Below are 21779 nucleotides of genomic sequence, written 5' to 3'. Positions count from 1 at the left end.
CAGAGGTGAAAACAGAAGCTGTCTTTCTACAACTCTCAGTTCAGAGTTCTTTCCAATGGGCCACCCACTCTTGTGAGCACATCTCAGCTTCTGTTTGGGACTCTACCTAGTTTCATGACCTTCCCTTCTTTGCACCCACCGCCAAACCGCTCCCAAACCTGAAGCCTAGGATTTAGAAAAGAAAACGGCAAGCCCGTAAGAAAAAGCCACACGCTGCGCGTTGTGGACCTCCCCTGCAAGAAAAGGAAACGTTACACTGCATCCTGCAGTAACTCTTCCAGCCAGGTTGAGGCCATTAAAAAAAAAAAAAAAAAAAAAGTAAAGTGGTCTTTCTCAGGACCGAATAGGTGGAGTCCCCGCCCCCTGATGCAGCTTGCAGCAGCGGCAGTGAAGACAGATGGGGAGCCACCTGTCAGAGGGCTGTGGGCGGGGGCCGGGGCCGGGAAGGCCAGGAGACCGGAGGGTGTGTGCTACTGAGCGCACGCTCAGAGCAGACAGCTTGCAGAAGACGGGAGGTGACCGTCTAAAACCCTGGGAGCTGCGGGCCTTTGGGAAGGGAAGATAGTCACGGAACTGAGGCAGAATTACGCGGGAGGTAGAGGATCCTGCAAGGAGGGACGGCTAAAGCCGGCGGCTGAAGCGGGCCCGGAGGCTTTAGTCATAGGGACGGAGGGTAACGCAGCGGCGCTGCGGGCGGGCCCTGCGGGGCGGGGGATGCTATGTCTCGCGAGCGGCCCCCCCGCACGGACATCCCCCGCAACCTGAGCTTCATCGCCTCGCTAACGGAGCGAGCCTACTACCGCAGCCAGCGGCCCAGCCTTGAGGAGGAGCCGGAGGAGGAGCCAGGAGAGGGCGGGACGCGCCTCGGGGCCCGATCCCGCGCTCAAGCTTCGAGTCGGGGCCGCAGGGCTCGCTCTGCACCCGCCGGAGGCGGCGGGGCCCGGGCGTCCCGGAGCCGCAGCCCCGACACCCGCAAGAGAGTGCGTTTCGCTGACGCGTTGGGGCTCGAGCTGGCCGCCGTGCGCCGCTTCCGCCCGGGAGAGCTGCCCCGGGTGCCCCGCCACGTGCATGTCCAGCTGCAGAGGGACGCCCTCCGCCACTTCGCGCCGTGTCAGCCCCGCGTCCGCGGCCTGCAGGTAGGCTGCAGAGGCACGCCTCTCCTCCGGGACCTCCCCAACCCTGCCGTCCGCGTGGGGGGAGTGAACTTATCAAGGAATACCCATCTTCACCCTCCACCTCGGGCTTGCTCGGGCGCTTCCCTTTTGGTGGGGGGCTCTAGGCTACTTTCGCAGCTGGGCCGCATTCTGACCGAGGGGACCCGGGGTCGGGCTCGGATTGGTCCAGTTCCTCGCCCTGACCCCACCCCTGTCTCTGCCCTCTCTTCTCCGCGGCTCGGTCCTCCCTCTCCCTCTTTCGTCCCCAGGAAGCGCGCGCCGCCCTGGAGCCCGCCCGCGAACCCGGCTTCGCCGCCCGTTTGCAGGCGCAGCGCATCTGCCTGGAGCGCGCCGAGGCGGGCCCACTGGGCGTGGCGGGGAGCGCACGGGTGCTGGACCTGGCCTACGAAAAGCGCGTGAGCGTGCGCTGGAGCGCCGACGGCTGGCGGAGCCAACGCGAGGCGCCCGCCGCCTACGCCGGCCCGGCCCCGCCCCCTCCGCGAGCCGACCGCTTCGCTTTCCGCCTGCCCGCGCCTCCCTTTGGGGGCGCCCTGCTTTTCGCCTTGCGCTACCGCGTGACGGGCCACGAGTTCTGGGACAACAACGGCGGTCGTGACTATGCTCTACGTGGGCCCGAGTACCCCGGCAGCGGTGAAACCCCGGAGCCTCAGGGATGGATCCACTTTATTTGAAACGCCTTTGGCCGACTGCGAAGGCACCGGGGGCTGGGGGAGCCTGAAGATTTGGCGGGGAGGAGCGGGAAAGACGAGTTTGGCGGGGAGTTGTCCAAGAGAGTAAAGTGGGGAAGAAATCAGAGGGGTGTGGAAGTGGGAAGAATCAAAGTCGGGGAGATAGAGTGGAAAACACCTGTTGGATGTGAGTAAAAGGAACCCAAGGCATTAAGGAAAGGAGACCGGAAAGGGTGCTGAAAGCATTAGAAAAAAGCAAAAGAAAAGTGATGATGATAACATTCTCTTCCGTGAGTGGGCGCTGGGAGAGCTTGTCGGGCCTAAGCAGTCAAAGGTTAAGGTACCTCTCTGGGATTGAGGACGTATTTTGTATGAAGTCATCTGGCTCGTTCCCTTTTTTCCCCCAAGTTTGCCACTTCAAGTCCCCCAATCCTGCCCATCCTAGCTTTAATTCAGCCATAATTGCCTTGTTGAAGTTCTAGGAACTTGGCCATTGCTTCCTAGACCCTGGCATCATGATGGAATTACCTTGTCACCCCTGATTGTCCCTGGCTTCAGTCTCAGAATTGGCTGGAGAGTGATGGCAGGTAGCAGTCAGAGCCCCTTCCTCCAGCCTCCTGACAGCCCTGGGGGTTAAAATGAAGACAAAACCAGCTCGGGGCCTGTCCTTGCAGCCAAATAATGCAACACCTAAAGGGCTGATACACTCAGGGGCTTCCCGGAAAATGCCCCTTTCTGGGGTGCTTTCTAATGACCTATAAGCACTTTATGGACTGTATTTGTCAAGGGACAGTGAATCCCAAGAACCACTAATCTGCTTCTGCTTCAGAAGACAAGGAAGTCACTGACTAGCTATATAACTTTGGACAAGGTCCTTCACCTCTCTGCGGCCCAGTTTCCTCCGTGGGAAATTGGATTTGAATTAGGTGATCTCTTTCGGACCCTTGTTTTGACATTTTATGATCTGTGAGTGGCACAGTATAGATGAGAAGCCACGTTCTCCAACCTACAGTTGGAGAGCTACAGTTCAGAACACACAGAGCCCCCTAGCATCTGATTGGGACTGAGGATAGGTCTTCCACAGCCCAGGAAGCATCCCCAAACCAGCCTGCAACCTCAGTATTCAGCCTCTCAAACCACAGCCCATCCTCTGCCCTTGCTTTTTGCTCTGGCCCCAGCCTGGGTTCTCTGAGATAGCTTTGAAGAGGTGCATCTCTCTTGGGGAAAGTGATGCTTGGAGGTCCCAAAGATGAAAGGAGACAACATTGGGGGCTCTCTTGAGGAGAAAGGATTATGGGCATAAGAAAGGGAAAGCATTTCAAATTAAGAAAACAACTTGAAAATTAAATGGCTCCAGAAGATGTCAGTCTGCTCCATATTTTGAGCAAGTGAAGTAGGAAAGCTGGACTTTTACCCACTCACGTTTATGCCTTATATGTTTCCTAGTTAACCTCTGCTGGTTATTCTTCTTTTCCTCTTACTCTTTTCCTAAGCTCTTTGCTTTTCTTTTTTCCTGTCACTCCCTCATCACTTCCATTTTTCTTTTAGCATTATAGGGTTTTGCCTTCATTATCTCTATTTCCATTTGTCTCCCTCTCATCCTTATTCATCTGTGCTATTCCTTCTTCCTACAGAAGAGGTGGAAAACCTACTTTTTCTCCAAGGCCATGGTTGACCCACCTTCCTCCCTCAGGCTCTTTCTTGACAGTCTTCTAGAAGGAGAAGAGTGAAAAGAAGCAGTTCCTGATGCAGATGAACAAGGAGCTCCCAGGTAACCAGTTCCCCGTCCCCTTTTCTATCTCTTAATGATTTCTCAAAGAAAATTTCCTGCAACGCCCTTTTCTTTGTCAGTAAGGGAGAGAGTGCATGGGCATGTACCTGTACATGCATTTGGAATACAATATAGGTCTTTTTTACCATGACCCTCCTGTCTAAAGCCTTAATCCTTTGAAGAAAGATGGCTGAAAGAGAGGAACCCTGAGTCATTCCTCAAACAAATGCCCCTTTAAATATCATCCTTCTGGTGAAGAAAAAAATTTCATGCATCTTATGGATCATCTTCAGGTCAAAGTTCCAACAGAGTGAAGAGAGAAACTACTGGAAGCCAACAACCAATGCACTTATTAGTCATCAATGAAGAGCCCAAGGGAGGATAATGGAGAGGGAGATTGGGTTGAGGCTCAGTGTGTAGTAATCTCTTGCTTAATATGTATGCATTACTGTTATGTTGTATTAACAATTGTAATAGTACACACTTATCCACTAAAATCTGGTGTCTTGCATGCATTACAATATTACCCTGTTTTAGAGATAGGAAACTCTAAAACAGTAATTTGTTCAAGATTACATAGGTAGTGAATGCAGAGCTAGGATTTTGAACCCAGGAAATCTCCAGAGCCTCTGCGCGTAATTATGATGTTATATTTTTTCCTTTAAAAACAAAATTAAAAAACTTGCCATATATCATCTTTTATTAGGAAAAAAAATGCAGTTTCTAATTGTGCTCTGCCTTCCCATCCTCTCAGTCTCCTGAACTGGCTTGGAGAAGGCAAAGCACTGCGGGTCCCACATTTCATCTCCTTCCAGGAGCTTGCGGCTGTCTCCTATGCTAGTGTCCCAGCTCTGTGGGATCAGCAAGGGACTAACCTAGCTGCCTGCTAGAGAACTTGGAATCCATTTGAACCCATACAATGGGATTCTCCCCTGATCCTAGCCAACCCTCCATACCTGTTGGTGTGCCACACCCTTTTGCACTCCTACAACTAGCTTTGAACAGGCCAGTTGCCTAAATTTGCTGCTAGAAAGATCCCTGACTAAGACATTGCTGGATGCTCTGTGTGCTTGGGCCCTCTCTCAGAGTCCTGGTATTAATGGATAAATGCAAGCTGGTTGGGGGCAGGGAACCAAGGGTAATCCATTGTTTGTAAGAAGTTACTGGCCCTGCCCTGGCCGGTTTGGCTCAGTGGATAGAGCGTCGGCCTGCGGACTGAAGGGTCCCAGGTTCGATTCCGGTCCAGGGCATGTGCCTGGGTTGCGGGCACATCCCCAGTGGGGGGCGGGCAGGAGGCAGCTGATCGATGTCTCTCTCTCTCATCGATGTTTCTAGCTCTCTATCCCTCTCTCTTCCTCTCTGTAAGAAAATTAATAAAATATATATATAAAAAAAAAAAGTTACTGGCCCCATTCTCAGCTTTATAGACCCAGCTCACTAGTCTTCTGGTTCTTCCCATATAGAGCTTCCCCAGGGCCTGGGGGTAAGTTGATATGACTCAGGAAACACTAGGAGTGTTAGGCATTGTGATGGGGACTTTCCTCTAAAGGCTGATGACTATGTGAACAGGAGCAGTTTACAGTATAATATGTCAGCCGTGGACTAGAAAGTGCCAGAAGAGAAACTATTACCAAAGTCAGGGGCTTGGGTCCTTGAAGCAACACAGCAGGAACACTGTTGCCTTTTTTCTCTCATCCAGACATCAGATGTCTGATAACCTTCCTTCTTTATCGCTTTGAATGTAGCTCATCATTTCTCTTCATAATAAGCCCTAATTCCTCAACTTTCCAATCTAACTCCCACATTCCTTGCTTCTAACTTCTGTGTTTCTCTGGAGCTCCTCTGGATCCTTGTGTTCCATGGGTCCTAGAATCAGAGACCTGTGAAAAAAGGCTTGTCTTTAGAGATCATTGGGTCCTGGCTCCTATACAGATGGGGACATGGATCCAGAGATGAAAAGTGACCACAGCGGGGTTAAAGAATTTTTTTTTTTTTTAGTACAGCTCAAGATGGAGCTTAAACCCAGGCCTCTTGACTACAACCCATTCCCTGGCTATGAAACAGGCTTCTGCACAATCAGACCCACAGTTTTTCATGGCAAGGGGTATCAGAAATGTTTCGTTTTCTGCTACTAGTTTCCATTCTCTTCCCCATCCAGGCATAAAGAGAAACAAAAGGAACTGATAGTTTTCTCTGTGTCCCCATCTTTGGCACTTCCTTTGCTGATATCACTAAAGTTGCTAAAAAGATTGCATAATCTACCCATTGAATAGCTAACCTGGATAGGAAAGGAAAGTTTGCCCTGTGAATTCACCATAAAATACTGTTCTCATGAGGCCCAGAGTCTTCCCACCCTCTTCATAGTGCAGCCCTAGTCACGGGGCCCCAAACCCACTAGTATTGTGCCTCACTGCAGCTTCCTCATGCACCAGCTCTCCCTTCTGGATAAACGACCTCATGTATGAAATAAAATTGAAATATGAAAAGAATATACCATCAGATATTGAGAAGTATTGTTTGTTTCTTGGCCAAGAACAGCAAGAGACCCAGAGACAAATTTTCTGGTCATCGCATTTCGTAAAAGTCCTATTTCCTGTCAGCTGGAGTCCACTGCCTATGCAGAAGTTGGTTGGGAAGGAGTTGGGCCGCCCAGGTATACGACACGCTAGTAAGATCCCACCACCATTGGAGCAGTAATAAGGAAAGTTACCGGGGCCCAGTGCATTCGTTTCCTGGCAGCACCAGCTGCTGGTACAGTTAAAGGGAACAGCTTGGGTGGGTAGAAGTCCCGTGTTTCCCCTTGGGTGGGGGCTATTTTTCCGTAAGGGGACAATCGAAGTTACAATCTGCTCCTTAAGCACTGGAGAGAAGAGTAAAGCCCTTTTTCCCTACCAAGGGCAACCCTAAAGCCAAAGATGAGAAATATGAGAGGGATGAAAAGCGAGGGCCTCTGTGTAAAACAGAATGGAGCAACAGAAATCGATGTTAAAGGGAGGCATCCTTGAAAAATATCAAGTTCTAGCATAGTACTGTCTCCACATCACCTGAAAGATGAAAAGTCCAGTTACCCATAAAGCTCTAGTGTGAGAATGATCAGATGCCTCCTCGTTACATCATAATAGCCAAGTTGTGATGTCTCTGCGGAGTATCCACTCTGGTACATATGCTGAAGAGGAGTCAACATGAGGAGCAGACATCCAAGGAGAGGTAGGTGGGGGCTTTCCAGGGGTTCACACCATGGCTTATTGCCTGGGGTCCCTCTGTGGCGTCAGCCTGTGTTCCAGAATTGTTGACATTAGGAGTATTCCTGGAAGCTATATGTATTAGTTTTCTAGGGCTGCCGTAACAAAATACTACAGACTGGGTGACTTAACAAATTCAGTTCTAGAAGTTTGAGATCAAGTTGTCAGCAGGGTTGGTTTCATTGAAGTTCCTCTGTCCTAGCTTATAGGTGGCTATTTTCTTACTATGTCTTCACATGGTCTTTCCTATGTGCATGTTTGTGTCCGAATTTCTCATCATAAGGAAACCGGTCATGTTGGATTAGGACTCCCCTCAGACCTCGTTTTAACTTAATTACCTCTTTATAGACCTTATCTCTGAAAATATTAAGAGGCACTGGGAGTTAGGACTTTTAACATAAGAATTTTTTGGGAGGGGGACATAATTCAAACCATAACACTATACCTACTATTTACTCACAGAAGTACTTGCAAACCACAGATGTGTCCCTACAAAACCCAAACTAAATGTATCCCTAACAATTTAGCCAATCCTCAAATGCCCAAGGCCCTTCCACTTACACCTGACAGAATGCAAAGTATGATGGAAGGAAAGTCAGAGGAAAGAGATAGCAATCTTAACCAATTGTGATGCTGACAGGCACTCGGAATCCTCAACCTAGTACCCGGGTCCAGGGTCTTGTCAAAGGATTAAGAAATAATACAAGTGTTACATTTAGCAAAGCATACTAAATTTATTCATGTGATAGTATGCACTGAGAAGTGAGAGCAGGTGACTTCAGAGAACAAAACCCCCCAAAGGAGTCTTGGTGGGAAGTTTTTCTTTTTTAAAAAAGATTTTTAAAAATATGTTACCAATTATTAGGTAGAGAGGAAGGGAGAGAGAGAAACATTGATGGGCTGCTTCCTACTGGGAGTCGAGCCTGAAATCCAGATATGTGCCCTGACCGGGAATCAATCCATCGTGACCTCTTGGTGCATGGAAGGACACTCAATTCACTGAACTACACCAGTCAGCCCCAGCCTGGCTTCATGAAAGGGTTTTATTAAATACTAGTGTCCTGGTGCATGGATTTGTGCACATTGAAAGGAAATTAATGCCCTAACCGGTTTGGCTCAGTGGATAGAGCCTCGGCCTGTGGACTCAAGGGTCCCAGGTTCGATTCCGCTCAAGGGCATGTACCTTGGTTGCGGGCACATCCCCAGAAGGAAGTGTGCAGGAGGCAGCTGATTGATGTTTCTCTCTCATCGATGTTTCTAACTCTCCCTCTCTTTTTCCTCTCTGTAAAAAATCAATGAAATATTTTTAAAAAAGGAAATTAATTAGAAGAAATATTTTAATATTGCTATTCGCCCTTTCTCTATAATTGAAGTGTCAACCAAATTCACGATCAACAATGACAGATCGAAACATGCGTGCGATTGGCACCAGTGAGAGCTTTATATGTATCGGGCATGTGCAAGTCACCTTAGCTTTTTATATATCTATCTATATAAAAGGCTAATATACTAAGTATCCTTCCCACCTTCTGACTGGTCGCTATGACGACTTGCTTTATAGCCAGGTAGAAACACTTTACATTGTAACCAAATGTCCATGGAGCATTTTCCCATCCCTCATCTCATTTGATCCTCACAGAAATCCTGGAGTAGGTAGATAGGAGACTCGATGGAATCCTATTGTCTTTTCATTAGCTGGAAAACAGAGATTTAGAAAGCTTAGAAACTCGACCTGACTGAAAAGAAATAAGAAATGGTGGACCTTGAAAATGACTTAGGGTTTTCTCACTGCACAGAACATAGTCAAACACTGCTGCAGTTAAATATTTTACCCTTTGTTCTCTGTGTGATCTACAATAATAATGTGCTTTGTGTTGATATTTACTGCTGTGTTGCTGACAATTGCGTGAAAGAGAAGTTGAGGTGCTTCACTGGGCTGGAAAAAGTTTAGCTAAATCAGAAAGTAGGTCTAATTAAGCAAGTTTATTCTATATCTATAAAAGGCTAGGTTGATTCGCGCATGCCTGATACATATAAAGCTCTCACTGGTGCCAATTGTATGCATGTGTTTCGATCTGTCATTGTCAATTGTGAATTTGGTTGACACTTCAATTATAGAGAAAGGGCGAATAGTGATATTAAAATATTTCTTCTAATTAATTTCCTTTCAATGTGCATGAATTCCTGCACCAGGCCACTAGTATAGAATAAACTTGCTTAATTAGACCTGCTTTCTGTTTTAGCTAAACTTTTTCCAGCCCAGTGAAGCACCCCAACTTCTCTTTCAGGTAATTGTCAGCAACACAGCAGTAAATATCAACACGAAGCAGGGAGAACAAAGGGTAAAATATTTAACTGCAGCAGTGTTTGACTATATTCTGTGCAGTGATAAAACCTGAAGTCATTTTTAAGGTCCACCATCTCTTCTTTTCAGTTGGGTAAAATTTCTAAGCTTTCTAACTCTCCATTTTCTGGCTAATGAGAAGAAAATAGGATTTCACCAAGTCTCCTATCTACCTACTCCAGGATTTCTGTGAGGATCAAATGAGATGAGGCATGGGAAAACGCATCACAAACATTTGGTTAAACTGTAAAATATTTGCACCTGGCTATAAAGTAAGTTGGGTTCCTGGGCTGAAGAAACTGCAAGGATGCTAGTCATTAGGGAGAGGAAGACAGGCGTTGCTATGTGATGTCATTACCCGGCACCCACAGCGACTGTTTCCGGGCTGGGCTGGGCTGTGGGCCACATTTTGCTTCATGGGGTCTTGGCAGCGTTGGCTGCGATTTGGTGGGGTGTTGCTCCAGGGTGGTGGTGGGGCCTGTGTCCCATTTGGGGGAATCCAAGTGTTGTTTTGTCGGCGCCAGGTCAGTGGTGCCCGTTTATTTTTAAATGGTCAGCGCATGTCATGGCAGCTCCTGTGTTGAGTGTCTGCCCTTGGTGATCAGTATATGTCATAGCTACCGGTCGGGTGGACAATTAGCCTTTTATATATGTGTACACTAGAAGCCCAGTGCACAGATTCATGCACCGGTTGGGGCCCTCGGCCTGGCCAGTGGTGATTGGGCTGAAACTGGCCCTCTGACATCCCCCAAGGGGTCCCAGATTTCAAGAGGGCGGTTCTTGGGTGACACACCTGGAATCAGGCTCCCTCCTCTCTGGTTCCGGGTACATCACCCAAGAACTGCAGCTGCCAAGTCACCGCAGCTGGGCAGCTCCTGCTTTAGCATCTGCCCCCTGGTGGTCAGTGCACATCATAGCTACTGGCCGGTCAGCTGGTTGCTTAGGCTTTTATATCTGCTGATGTAGCTTGTCCTTGCCCCTCCTTTCCAGATAGTGATTTCTCCCCCTCCCCCCTTTTTTTTGTCCTCTCAATTATAAGAAATTGGTGAGGGGGAAGAGGAGGAACAGGTGGGCAGTGAAGGTTATGTCTGTGATGTTCCAGCCAAGACAAAAAATGGGAGGGGAGAGGTACAGCTCGAGGCTTTGTTCCCTATTCTAACTTTCCTGCCTCGGTTACAGTTTAAGGTTTTGTTTGTTTGTTTGTTTTCCATTTTTTAAAAACACCTTTGACCATGCTTTCACATTGCTGGGTCTCCTTCGGTGCTTTGGAAGTAGTCTGTGAAACTTTCTTCCTAAGCTAGAGGGTAAATGTGCCTCTGGTCAGTCCTCCGAATGTCTGAGCCATGCAAAGGGAGAGAGGATTTCTACCAATGATGATGGGGGATTAACATTTCTACCTTGAGGATGACATGATGAACCCCCACTCTTCAGCACTAATTCCCTGGAAGAGCTGGGAGGGTTATTGTCTTGGGACCCTCACTTATCTGATATTGTCAGCCTCTTCCTCTCTTCCATTCCCCAAACCAGTCAACTCCATCTTCTAAAGCTTTAGGGTGAAACCCACATAAGAAAGGGAGGCATCAGCCTGTACTCAGAACTGGGGCAGAGGAGTTCCTTCTCCTTTCCTTGGGTTCTCCCTCTCCCAAATCTGTCTTTGATTCTGCTCCTGGCTCCTGACTCATGGGAACTAGTGTCTTTCTCAGACAAAAAAGGTGGCAGAGTTCTTCACCCATCATAATTCCAAGCCTGTGATTAGTGATGCCCAGAGTGACTGACTGAACCCTCCAGGGTTAGGCACTAAATTCCCACCCAGTTCTTGCCTGACTTTCCAGCCAAACAAGTCTCATTGTTTGGATTATAAGAAAATGACCACTCCACTGAAAACTCAGGGCTGCTGGTGCCTAAAATGTTTCACTTTTCCCTTCATTACATACAACCATTGGGGCGTTGTAATATTCATGATTGAGGAGGTCAGTATATACCACCAGCCCTAACTTAAACCCCGTGGGATCAAAAGCTTCTAACTCTAAAGCTGAGTATATGTGGGCGGGGCTAAAGTAGGTTTACAGTTGTTCGTATGGAAAATAATACAATTAATAAATAATAGAAAAAACTTTTGTGTATTCACAACTGTAAACCTACTTTGGCCACACCCTGTCTTTCTGTTGCTTACTCCCATACTTCTGCGGAATACTAACTTGAAGGGGCTGACTCTTAGTTGAGATTGTTACTAAATGTAATGAGGGAGAGCAGGGAGGCAGGGGCAAATACAGGGCCAAGAACAGAAAATAGAGCTATTCAGTGACCTGAACAGGCAAAAGAGACTCTTTCAAAGACCAGCATAAGAACCAGAGTCACTTCAGAAAGTACTGTTCCCAAGCTTTCTTCATAAGACTGAGTATCCTAACTATGCAATATTCTGGCCCAGAAGTTCAGAGTGTGTGAAATACTGCATTGGTGGAAAGTCCGTTTAATTGTCGCCTGTTTTTTTGACGGCAGAAACGAAGGTCCCAAATATGAGGCAGGGCCCCAGGTCTTCCTTACTGCGCGCAAGGAGCCTGGGCCTGGAAGGGCCCAGGGAGGTGTCCCCCCAGCAGCAGCAGTTCGTTGGGAACACCTGTTTGGTGCCAGCTGGTCCCGGGAAGCAAAAGGTGCCGCGCTCCCAGCACCACCCCCGTCTTTCCGGGTGGCAGGACATTGGATCCACCTCGCGCGCAAGTTCCCGGTAGCTCCAGGCGCTGCGTTTACAGTGACGCTGCTGAGGCCGCTGGCCCCTTTGCTGGGAAGGCGCTGCTCGAGTGTAAGACTAAGGGATGCTGAAAGGGACCCACTCCAGGAGGAAACAACTGGAAGTGGTTGTTGGCAGCGTGGACAGCTCGGCAAGGCGCCGCGAGCTCCTCGGGGTATTCCGGTGGAGCAAGGCCGCGCACCCGCAGGTCCGGCGCCGTGGGGTCGAGGGCGGGGGCAGATACCCTGGCCGCGGAGGAGGACATCTTCCCCGCCCCGCGCACCAATAGCCACCCGGCCGAGGCCCACGCAGCCAATAGCCGACTTCAGCCGAGACCCACGCAGCCAATGGCAGTCCAGTGTGTCCCTCCGGTGCCAGCCTGCCTGCGTCCACGAATCGGGGCTCGGGCCGCCTGGGTACCGCCCCTGGCCCCGCCCCGCCCCCAACGCGCTCCGGCAGGGCCGGACTAGAGGGGCGCGCTCTCGGGGCGGGAAGGGCATTCCTGGTCCCGACCCTCCGCGCGGGGGGCTAGGAGCAGGCCGCGCCGGGCGGGAGCCCCACTTCCATCCCGGAGGCCCCCTCCCCTCTCCCCTTTGCCCCCCGGCCCATGGTGCGAGGCTGGGAGCCGCCGCCCGGGCCGGACCGCGGTGAGTGATCCCCAGCCCCCCCGGACTTCCCTTCCCGGCCCCCCCGGTATGATCTCCGACCTGCGGAGCCCTATCCCCGCGCAGGGGGTAGAATTCGAGTTTCGAACTCGCCGGGTTGTCTCTCCTTTATCTTAGGGACTTTTCGGTTCCCGGTTGGAACTGGGGGAGGGTGAGTGGGTGTGTAGGGAGGAGGCAGGCTGGATTGGGACGCCCTTGGCCAGGGGAGGATAGAGATTCGCTTGCTCCCTGGGGCTCATCGCCCCAAATGCAGCAACTTTTTGTTCTCTGACCCAGTTTGGAGCCTTAGACTGCCTGTGAAATGGAGGATAGGAGAAACGTTTCCTTCCCAGGCCTCCCTCCTCCCCATGACTACCTCCTGGCGACCTCAACATACATACAGAAACCTGGCCTTGCTTCTGGGGAGCATTGGCCTTTAGGAACGGAAGGTTTAGGAGAAACTGCCCCTTCTGACCCCCTACCCAGCGATACTCAGAACACTTACCAGGAAAGTGAGAACCCGAGTCCTCAGAGAGGTTCCTGGTGTTGCGTCCTAGTCTGAAACTTGTAAACTGAAAGAACCCTCAAGCTGAGACCTGTTTAGTGAGGTGGGCCCAGATCAGGTCTTTATCATATGGACTTTTCACCCTACATGTGAAGTCCTTTTACTATATGATTAGGATAGGTGGATGGCAGTAATTGGAAAAATATAAGCCAGTTAAAGATGGGAATTTTTAAAATGATGCATATATATCTAAACATTGACATTAAAAGTACATTTCACGGATCTTTTGGAGGTAGCCCCCGAGTTTTCTTTGTGTAAGTCTGCTGATTGGAGTTCTCAGTTGACTTTATGGAATATATACAAGCAAATCTCAAATCTGGCTGCACTCGGAGAACTTTTTAAAAGTACTGATGCTTGGGTCCCACTCCAGACTAATGAAGTCAAAATGAGGAGGCTGCCTGCTTTAAAGTTTCCCAGGTAATTCTAGTGTGCAGTCTGATATGGGAGCCCCGGCTTCTCATTATCTGTGATTTTTAGGTTTGATTTCTTAAAAATATATTTTTATTGATTTCAGAGAGGAAGGGAGAGGGAGAGAGAAATAGAAACATCAGTGATGAGAGAGAATCGTTGTCTCCTTCGTGCCCCACACTGGAGATAGAGCCTGCAACCCAGGCATGTGCCCTGACCAGGAATCGAACACTGACCTCCTGGTTCATAGGTCAGTGCTCAACCACTGAGCCACCATGGCCAGGTTTGATTTCTTTAAAGTGGAGTGAGAATTTTAAACTTTTTGAAGCAAGCTAAATGCAGAATCCTTTTGAGATTTTTAAAAGTTGTTTTAAGTCCCCTGCCCCTCCAATCTTTTACAGTTGCCTTGCCTACTCCCAACTCAACAATTTTCAAAATGTATACTCTTTTGTATTGCCTTTCATAGGAACCATTTTTTTTTTAAAATATATTTTTATTGATTTTCTACAGAGAGGAAGGAAGAGGGATAGATAGTCAGAAACATCGATGAGATAGAAACATCGACCAGCTGCCTCTTGCACACCTCCTACTGGGGATGTGCCCGCAACCAAGTTACATGCCCTTGACCGGAATCGAACCCGGGACCCTTCAGTCCGCAGGCTGACGCTCTATCCACTGAGCCAAACCGGTTTTGGCCATAGGAACCATTTTTAATGCACTAATATTTCATTGGTTTATGTAATGCTTAATTACATTATTATGTAAATATAGAAAAACAACGGCATAAGGGCATAAGCAGGTTTGGAATCACACATAACTGGCCCAAGTATTCAGGGCAGCTAAAGCAGATGATTTTGGTACACTAGACAGTAGCCTACCAGACTCTAGTATCCAGTGCGCTATGGGTATTTGTCATATAATCCAGTGGGTCAATGAAACCAGGCTCCTGGCGCAGTTGAACACCCCAACCTTACACTCTCTCCAACTAATATCACCAATACCCACTTAAACTTCCTTGAGTCTTCCATCCATTCTTTCCATTCATTCACATCAAGCTGTTTGTTCCTCTTTAAGCAGTTACCACCATTGCCTTAATTAAGTTGGGAGAACATTAGACAGAGGTTCTAAAGCTGGACTTCTGAGCAGCCAGTGAACTGCTGAGATTATATATAATGTGTAAGTGTGAATATTTATTTGGGGGTGGAGTAGTAGCCATAACTTTCTGAGTGCCCATAACTTTTATCTGATTTGTAAAGAGTTTCATGATCTAACAAGTTGAGAAGCACATAAATTGAATGTCACTACAAGTCCTCTAAGGCCCCTAAAACTGTACCATCAAGACATATTTCATTCAGTACTTCTTCAGCAGGATCATATTCTAGTCTTTCTAACTGTCTCTTGCTTTAACCATAAGCCTAGGTTCAAGCCTAAAGTTCTGAACATCTATTTTTTCCCCCTAGGATTATGTGAATGCCTAGTCTGATAGTTTAAGGCTGCTCGTTCTTTTCTGCCATCTGCCCAGGGGTATGGAAAGCCCAAAGGGAAAGAAGAGCAATATCCTGACTATTTTTTATTAGTGACTTTAATTCTCATGAACCACTCTCTAGTTGTAGTTTTTATTTCAAAGCCAGATTCTTCCAGGGAGATACCCAGCTAAACAGCTATGGCTTAACTTAAGCCACCATTCTGTATTAGGAAGTCTTCAGTAACTTGTGTTTTGCATAATTGGAAAAGTGGATGTATACAGTACACCAAATACGGTATTTGCGTTACTGCATATTTCATTGAAATATTAAGATAATGCCATGAGAATCTGAAGGATAGCAAACCACATACATGAAAGCAAAATGCTTCCTTCTAGCCTTACAGCTGTGCCTGCCTTATTTCCTATGTGGCAATCTTCATCCTCATACTGGAGGATGCTACATTTATTCCTTATGCTACATTTTTTCTCATATCCAAAGTGTTACTGTGTCCTTAAAGAACAGGGTACAAGATTGTAAGGGTGAGGGTGAATAAACAAAATAAAAAAAAAGAACAGGACACAAATAAGGTTAAGTAGATGTCAAATGTTGCAATCAAAGTATTCTCCAGCTTAAGTTTGGTGGTGTTCCTGTGGGTTTAGACTTGACTGTGCAAGCAATTCCTCACAGGCCACTCAACATTGTCCGGGATGAATCTGGAGGGTGAAGGTAGAGCTACCACACTGGCAATTCAGCTGGCAATCAAAAAGGATTTATATCCAAATTATGGATTCAGTTCTCCTAAAGCAGTGATTTTTATACTTTTTTAAAACAGCAAAATCCTTTCTGGAGTTATAACCAACTTTCAAAATATAAGAAGTAAAAAAAATCACATATAATTTTCCTCTTGTGCCTGTTAAAATCTGGACTCTGCAAAAACAGATTGAAAACTAATTTTAAAGAATTCAGTTTTTGCCTCACTTCCCCTATTGTCTAGGAGGAGCATTACCTTATATCGGAATCACCCCATGAGGCTGAAGTAATGATACAAGCTACTTATTGAGCCTTTGTTCTAGGTATAACATCAAGTGCATTTTTTCACTTAGTCTTAAACTTGTGAGTTATAAGGCTTAGAGGGGTTAAATTGCCAAGTACAAGCAGCACCCTAGGAAGTGGTGGAGCCACTTCCACCTCTAACAGCTGGTTTGGGCCCTGCCTACACATGATACCTTAGCACATAGCAGGTACTCAGTAAAAATAGATAACTTTACATATACCCAGCACTGTCTCCATTTTTTACACACGAGGAAACAGGCTCATGTAAGTTCAGTAACTTTTGCACAAGAGCATGCAGCTGGTGGCAGAATTGGGATTCAGACTGCAGACTGGCCTTATTTAAGAATCATATTTCTACCAACTGCCATATTGCCTCCATTTACCCTCTTAAGATTCTCTTCAATGTATGTTGCCTTTAGGTTCTGCATGGACTTCAGTTTTGCTTGTTAAAAGGGAATGGTGACATTGAAATGCTTCTGGATTTTTCTGTTCATCATAAAAAATCCCTCATTACACTGCTCTATTTGTAACTTTCTGGACTTGAGATTTTTCTCAATTCATCTTGTAGCACTTACATAGGAATCCTGTCCCATCTTTAACATATTAGAAGTAATATTTGTTTCTAAGACCCACACAGGGAGCTGAATTAAAATTCAGTCAACAGGATTATCCTGGGGAATAACATCAACAGCTGTTTCAGGAATGAAGCATGGTCAGGGGCTATTCCTGCAATCCCCACTCAGAACCAGTGGTGCTGCTGGGTGGCTTGCAGGACCTACTTACAGTTTATGAACCTGCCCACCTGGGCCTGAGAAGAAGAGATTAAGAGCTGCAGGCCTTCCGCCCTGTGTGAAGGGGGCTGTTAAATTCTGAGGGGCTCTCTAGGCTCCCTGGAGAGAGACTGAGCAGTTGGAAGAGACAAAGGCTGGGGGGGAGGGGATAACCTTTGTTCCGAGGATGAGTTAGGGGAAGAAAACATTCCCTTCTCTGTACCCTAGTGGGGTGGGGGTGGGGTAAGCCCCATTTATCCTAGGTACCTGACCTATCTCTCATCCTACTGAGAAAAAAAATTAAAGCTATCAGGTTTGGTTTTAGGGTTTAAAGGTACTATCTATTACCCTCTCCCCAATCAACAAGGGAAAGAAAAGGGGGGTGGGGATTGGGCAGAGGAACAGTACTGTCCTACCTTCTAGATTTCAAATGTATTCCCAACCTATCTCCACATTCTAGAGATAATAAATTGTTAGGAGCTAATGAGTTTATCACAAGAGGAGATTACTGCTCCTCTAGTTTTTGTAGTCGAGTCTTTATTTTGTGACTCTTGTTCCATGAATGTGGTGAAGTAAGTTTGTATTGGAAAGGTAAAGGCTATATAAGGATCCTAAAGACAGATTTTCCTCTTGGTGAAAACACTCACTAGTCATGTGACAGGGTAATTATGGTTTTTTTCATACACATAATGGGAATTTTAGCCGGTTCTGACTCATAGGGTTATGAAAGTAAATGAGAAATTGTTAAGAGCACTTTGAAAGCGAAACAGTACTGTACACATAGAAAGTTGTTTTAGAGTACAACATTTTGTTTGGTAGAAATTGAGCAATGGGCCAACAGAGGAACCCTAATGACTGAGCTGTTTCTCTTCTTACAGCTATCTCTGAAGGGCACAAATCAGAAAGCAGCATGCCTCCTAATAAAGAGGCCAGCAATCTTAACACCTCCCCTGCGGGGCTCATCTGCCTCCCTCCAATCTCCGAGGAGCTCCAGCTTGTGTGGACCCAGGCAGCCCAGACCAGTGAGCTGGATGGCAATGAACACCTGCTACAAACCTTCAGCTACTTTCCCTATCCCAGCCTAGCAGACATTGCCCTTCTCTGTCTACGCTATGGGCTGCAGATAGAAAAAGTCAAGACTTGGTTCATGGCCCAGCGCCTCCGCTGTGGCATCAGCTGGTCATCTGAAGAAATAGAAGAGACTCGAGCTCGAGTGGTATATCACAGGGACCAACTCCATTTCAAATCTCTCCTCTCTTTTACTCATCATGCAGGGCGGCCTCCAGAGGAGGTGCCTCCTTCTCCATTGCCACCTCCAGAACAAGTTAGTCTTGGAATAGTGCCCCTGACTCTTAGTGAGCCCACCCAGATGAAAGGATTGAAGGTAGAGCCTGAGGATCCTTCAGAGCCAATGAGTCACCAGAAATCAAAGGAGCCTCTGATGGCACCTGGCAGTGGGGCATTCTCCCACCAATCAGGATTTTGGCAGGATATTCAAAGCAGTGATCTCTTTAAGGAGCAGGCAGGCAGGGGTCCTGACCAATCACATGGCCTAGGTACTGCTTCCTGGAACCATTCTACAGCTGTCCACCAGCCACAAGCTCGGGATAAAGCCCCACCAATCTCATTACTTGCCAGTAGTTATAAGCAGGGGTCAGCATGTAATGTGACTCCTTCCTCTACCTCTTCTTCCTCTTTCCAGGTACTGGCTAATGGAATTACAGTCACCTCTAAACCCTCCCAGCCACTGGGCTGTCTCCCACAGCCACTGTCACCCAATGAACAGGCTCTGCCCATACATGTGGAGCCAGCCTGGCCCCAGAGGCTAAGGCCTAACTCAGTACTAGGTAGCATTGGCCCTGCAGAGTACCTTTCCCCAGATACCCAACGCCAGCGAAAGACCAAGCGCAAAACCAAAGAGCAGTTGGCTATCCTCAAATCGTTTTTTTTACAGTGTCAATGGGCACGGCGTGAGGATTACCATAAATTAGAACAGATTACTGGTTTACCTCGGTCTGAGATTATTCAGTGGTTTGGTGACACACGCTATGCCTTGAAGCATGGGCAACTAAAATGGTTTCGGGACAATGCAGTACCGGGTGCCCCTAGTTTCCAGGATCCAGCAATTCCCACACCATCGCCTTCAACCCGCTCTTTGAATGAATGGGCTGAGACACCACCTCTGCCAGTGCCCCCACCTCCACCGGATATACAGCCCTTGGAGAGGTACTGGGCAGCCCACCAACAGCTACGGGAAAGTGATGTCCCTCAACTGAGTGAGGCGTCAAGGCTTAGCATCCAACAGGTACTGGATTGGTTTGATTCTCGTTTACCTAAGCCAGCTGAGGTGGTGGTTTGTCTAGATGAAGAAGAGGAAGAGGAGGAGGAAGAACTGCCTGAAGATGAAGAAGAGGAGGAGGAGGAGGAGGATGACAGCGATGATGATGATGATGATGATGATGTGATCATCCAGGACTGAAAGGGGGCTATGGGAGGGGCAGTCTTACTAAAAGATGCATCAACTTAGTAACTGTTTAAACAAAGAAACCACATTTTAAAAATTACCTTGTGGCAAAGAACTGAAAAGCTTTGTGTGTTTTAAGTTGGGGAAAGGTGGATATTTTGAGGGTGGACCAGGGAGGATGAGCATAAGGCACAAAGTGAGGTGGGGATTGAATGAGCAGAAATTCAGGCCTTAGCTTCAATGAAGAGTGCTAAGGATCTGGTCCTTTACCTATGGGCTGGGTCAAGGCTCTTGTTCTCATCTGCTTTTCTTTTCCCTTAGTATACTACAGGAGGGCTACACCTTAGTCCCATGTCTATAGGAAGATTGGAAAGGAGGAGTAAAGAATTTTGATTCCAGTGCATCCCCTAGTCCAGGGTTAGGGAATGTCCGGTCCTGCCAAGGCATTAGGGGTGAGTTAATGAAATGTTTGACCCAAATAGAAGGCAAATGTTTAAGTTTGTAATTTTGTATGGCCCAAGAATGATGTAATAAATATCCTAATGGCCCTTGGCAGAAAAAAGGTTCCCCACCCTGGCCTAGTCCCACCATTTTTCCTGGAATAAGGCTGCCTTGCAACCTCTCCTTTTCTCTGAGCACAAGTCCACCCTTAATGCAGCGAAGAATCTCAGTATGTCCCAGTCTCACAAATATTTCAACTCTCCCTCGTACCAACTCTATGTTTTACCTGCTTCATCGCTGAGTTGCAGAAGAAGCAGAATGTTTTTTCTGATCCGGGGACCACTTTGCCTTGTACCTTTTTATCTCTTTCCAAAATCCCCATTCTCTTCACTATGTCTCAGGGTAAATCTTCCCCATGGAGCTTGTGAAAAAGTTTAATACTGGGTGGAGAATAATTTAGACTGGATATTTATTGGAGGTGGGAATTAGGAGAGATGACTTTTAAAAAGTAGAATTAGGTTACAGAAAGGTATAGGAGAGGGGATGGTTTCTCCTGTTCAAAGGACTGCAGGTAGGCTCCAGGTTTGGTTTTACAAGCCTGACACCCTCCTGCCTAACTTGACAGAGGCTGATTTTTCATTTTCCTGGTGTTGGTTCAATTTTTTATCCAGAAAAGAGACTTTTCCCTCTCTTTATAGGATCTGTCTTGAAGGCAGAGAGATCATGGTCTTTAACTGAATTTATTGATGTTTAAGAATGGTTTTCATCAGTTGGGGGTCAGGTATAATGATATCAATGGGTTAACCATCTAGAAATAAGAGTGGAAGCCCCAAACTGCTAGAATAATAAAAAGGCCAAAAATAAAATTGTTTCTCTCTCCTCCACTTTGCTACTTCTATGCTTTAGAGATTAATGTAGCCAAATACATTAACATTCTGATTTAGTATACATTTTTATTTATTTTTGAAGCAGCAAGATATATTGAGGTAAATTAAAAGAACAATAACTTGGCCCTGGCTGGGTAGATCAGTTGGTTAGAGCGTTGTCCTGATTCACCAAGGTTACGTGTTCAATCCCCCTAGTCAGGGCACGTACACGTATCAGCCAATGCATGCATAAGTGAAACAAATTGATGTATCTCTCTCTCCCTCAAATCAGTAAATAATATTAATAAAAAAGAACAACTTTGAAAGGCAGATCAGTATCACTAGGCTGATTGTTTCCTACACCTGCTACAGCACAGACTCTTGCTCAGAAGATGAGGGGTGTCTGGAAATGCCTTTAAAAATAAATCCAGAGTTCCAGAAAGGGTAATGGCATCTTAGTTTATCTACAAAATCATTCCCAAGACCTATTTATTTCAGGCCGATGCTATCTTTACTCCCCCCACCCCCTACCCCCAATATTTTTGCTTAAGGCCTGCCTGCCTGTAGCCTACCCATTTAATTCTACCCCTTAGTACCCAAAGAATAATTGATCTCAGTGGTAGTGTTCTTTGCCCATTCCAACATTCTAAAGCTTGCAATACTAATAGAATTGCAATAGCAATAAAAGGACGTCTTTATTATCTATGTACTTTAGTAAGCTGAACATCTTGTCTCCAACTATTATCAGACAGAAAGTAAAAGAAACATTTAATAATAACTAGGCACAGAGGAAACAATAGGCAAACTGAAAAAACGTATAATAAATTAGGACAGGGAACAGAATTGTTAGTTGTTAACATTGGCAATGGGAGAATATATCCAAAACTAGAAAATGAAATCCAGAAGTAAAACATAGTTAATGAGTATATTACCCCCACCCCCAAGGATGACAAAAACTTTTTATAACCTTTGTTTCATGTTGTAGGAAATAAGAGAGCTACATGTCTTGTTGGAAGAACTGTAATCTTCCTGAAGCACTAGCCTTATATAATACCTAACCACTTTCTAAGAAGGTAATCTAGGGTGTACATAGTAAAGATAGAAAGTACAGAATGAAACCAGCCAGGGGTACATTTTCTAAGGCCATCATGCCTAATGGGTATTGGATGCTAGT

General features: G+C 46.7%; 2 protein-coding genes across 10 annotated transcripts; both read left to right on the top strand.

Annotated features, from left to right (window-relative positions):
• Positions 1–454: 454 nt before the first annotated feature.
• PPP1R3E (protein phosphatase 1 regulatory subunit 3E) lies at positions 455–5001 on the top strand. 6 transcript variants are annotated; one of them, XR_013959292.1, is made up of 4 exons: positions 455–1136; positions 1424–2030; positions 3478–3614; positions 3781–4108. XR_013959292.1 is itself a non-coding variant. In XM_080646212.1 (2 exons), exons 1-2 carry the CDS (start codon positions 720–722, stop codon positions 1844–1846), a joined length of 840 nt encoding a protein of 279 aa, XP_080502338.1. In that variant the 5' UTR covers positions 455–719; the 3' UTR covers positions 1847–4977. The 6 variants fall into 6 exon arrangements, 1 of the variants encoding a protein (XP_080502338.1); XR_013959291.1 differs by having other exon boundaries at positions 595–1136; positions 3908–4321; XR_013959290.1 differs by lacking the exon at positions 3781–4108 and adding an exon at positions 4369–5001 and having other exon boundaries at positions 488–1136; positions 1424–3614.
• Positions 5002–11876: 6875 nt separating this feature from the next.
• On the top strand, positions 11877–20934 carry HOMEZ (homeobox and leucine zipper encoding). 4 transcript variants are annotated; one of them, XM_080644850.1, is made up of 3 exons: positions 12373–12575; positions 13374–13554; positions 17713–20927. In XM_080644850.1, the coding sequence occupies exon 3, from the start codon at positions 17745–17747 to the stop codon at positions 19311–19313; it is 1569 nt and encodes a 522-aa protein (XP_080500976.1). In that variant the 5' UTR covers positions 12373–12575; positions 13374–13554; positions 17713–17744; the 3' UTR covers positions 19314–20927. The 4 variants fall into 4 exon arrangements, with proteins under 4 accessions (XP_080500975.1, XP_080500978.1, XP_080500977.1 ...); XM_080644849.1 differs by lacking the exon at positions 13374–13554 and having other exon boundaries at positions 11877–12575; positions 17713–20934; XM_080644852.1 differs by lacking the exons at positions 12373–12575; positions 13374–13554 and adding an exon at positions 11883–12000.
• The last annotated feature ends 845 nt before the right edge of the window (positions 20935–21779 follow it).

Source organism: Plecotus auritus (genome assembly GCF_963455305.1).
Source record: "Plecotus auritus genome assembly, chromosome: 1".
Classification (NCBI taxonomy): Eukaryota; Metazoa; Chordata; class Mammalia; order Chiroptera; family Vespertilionidae; genus Plecotus; species Plecotus auritus.
Note: the sequence above shows the minus strand (reverse complement) of the source record. Positions and strands in the feature narration are given on the sequence as shown.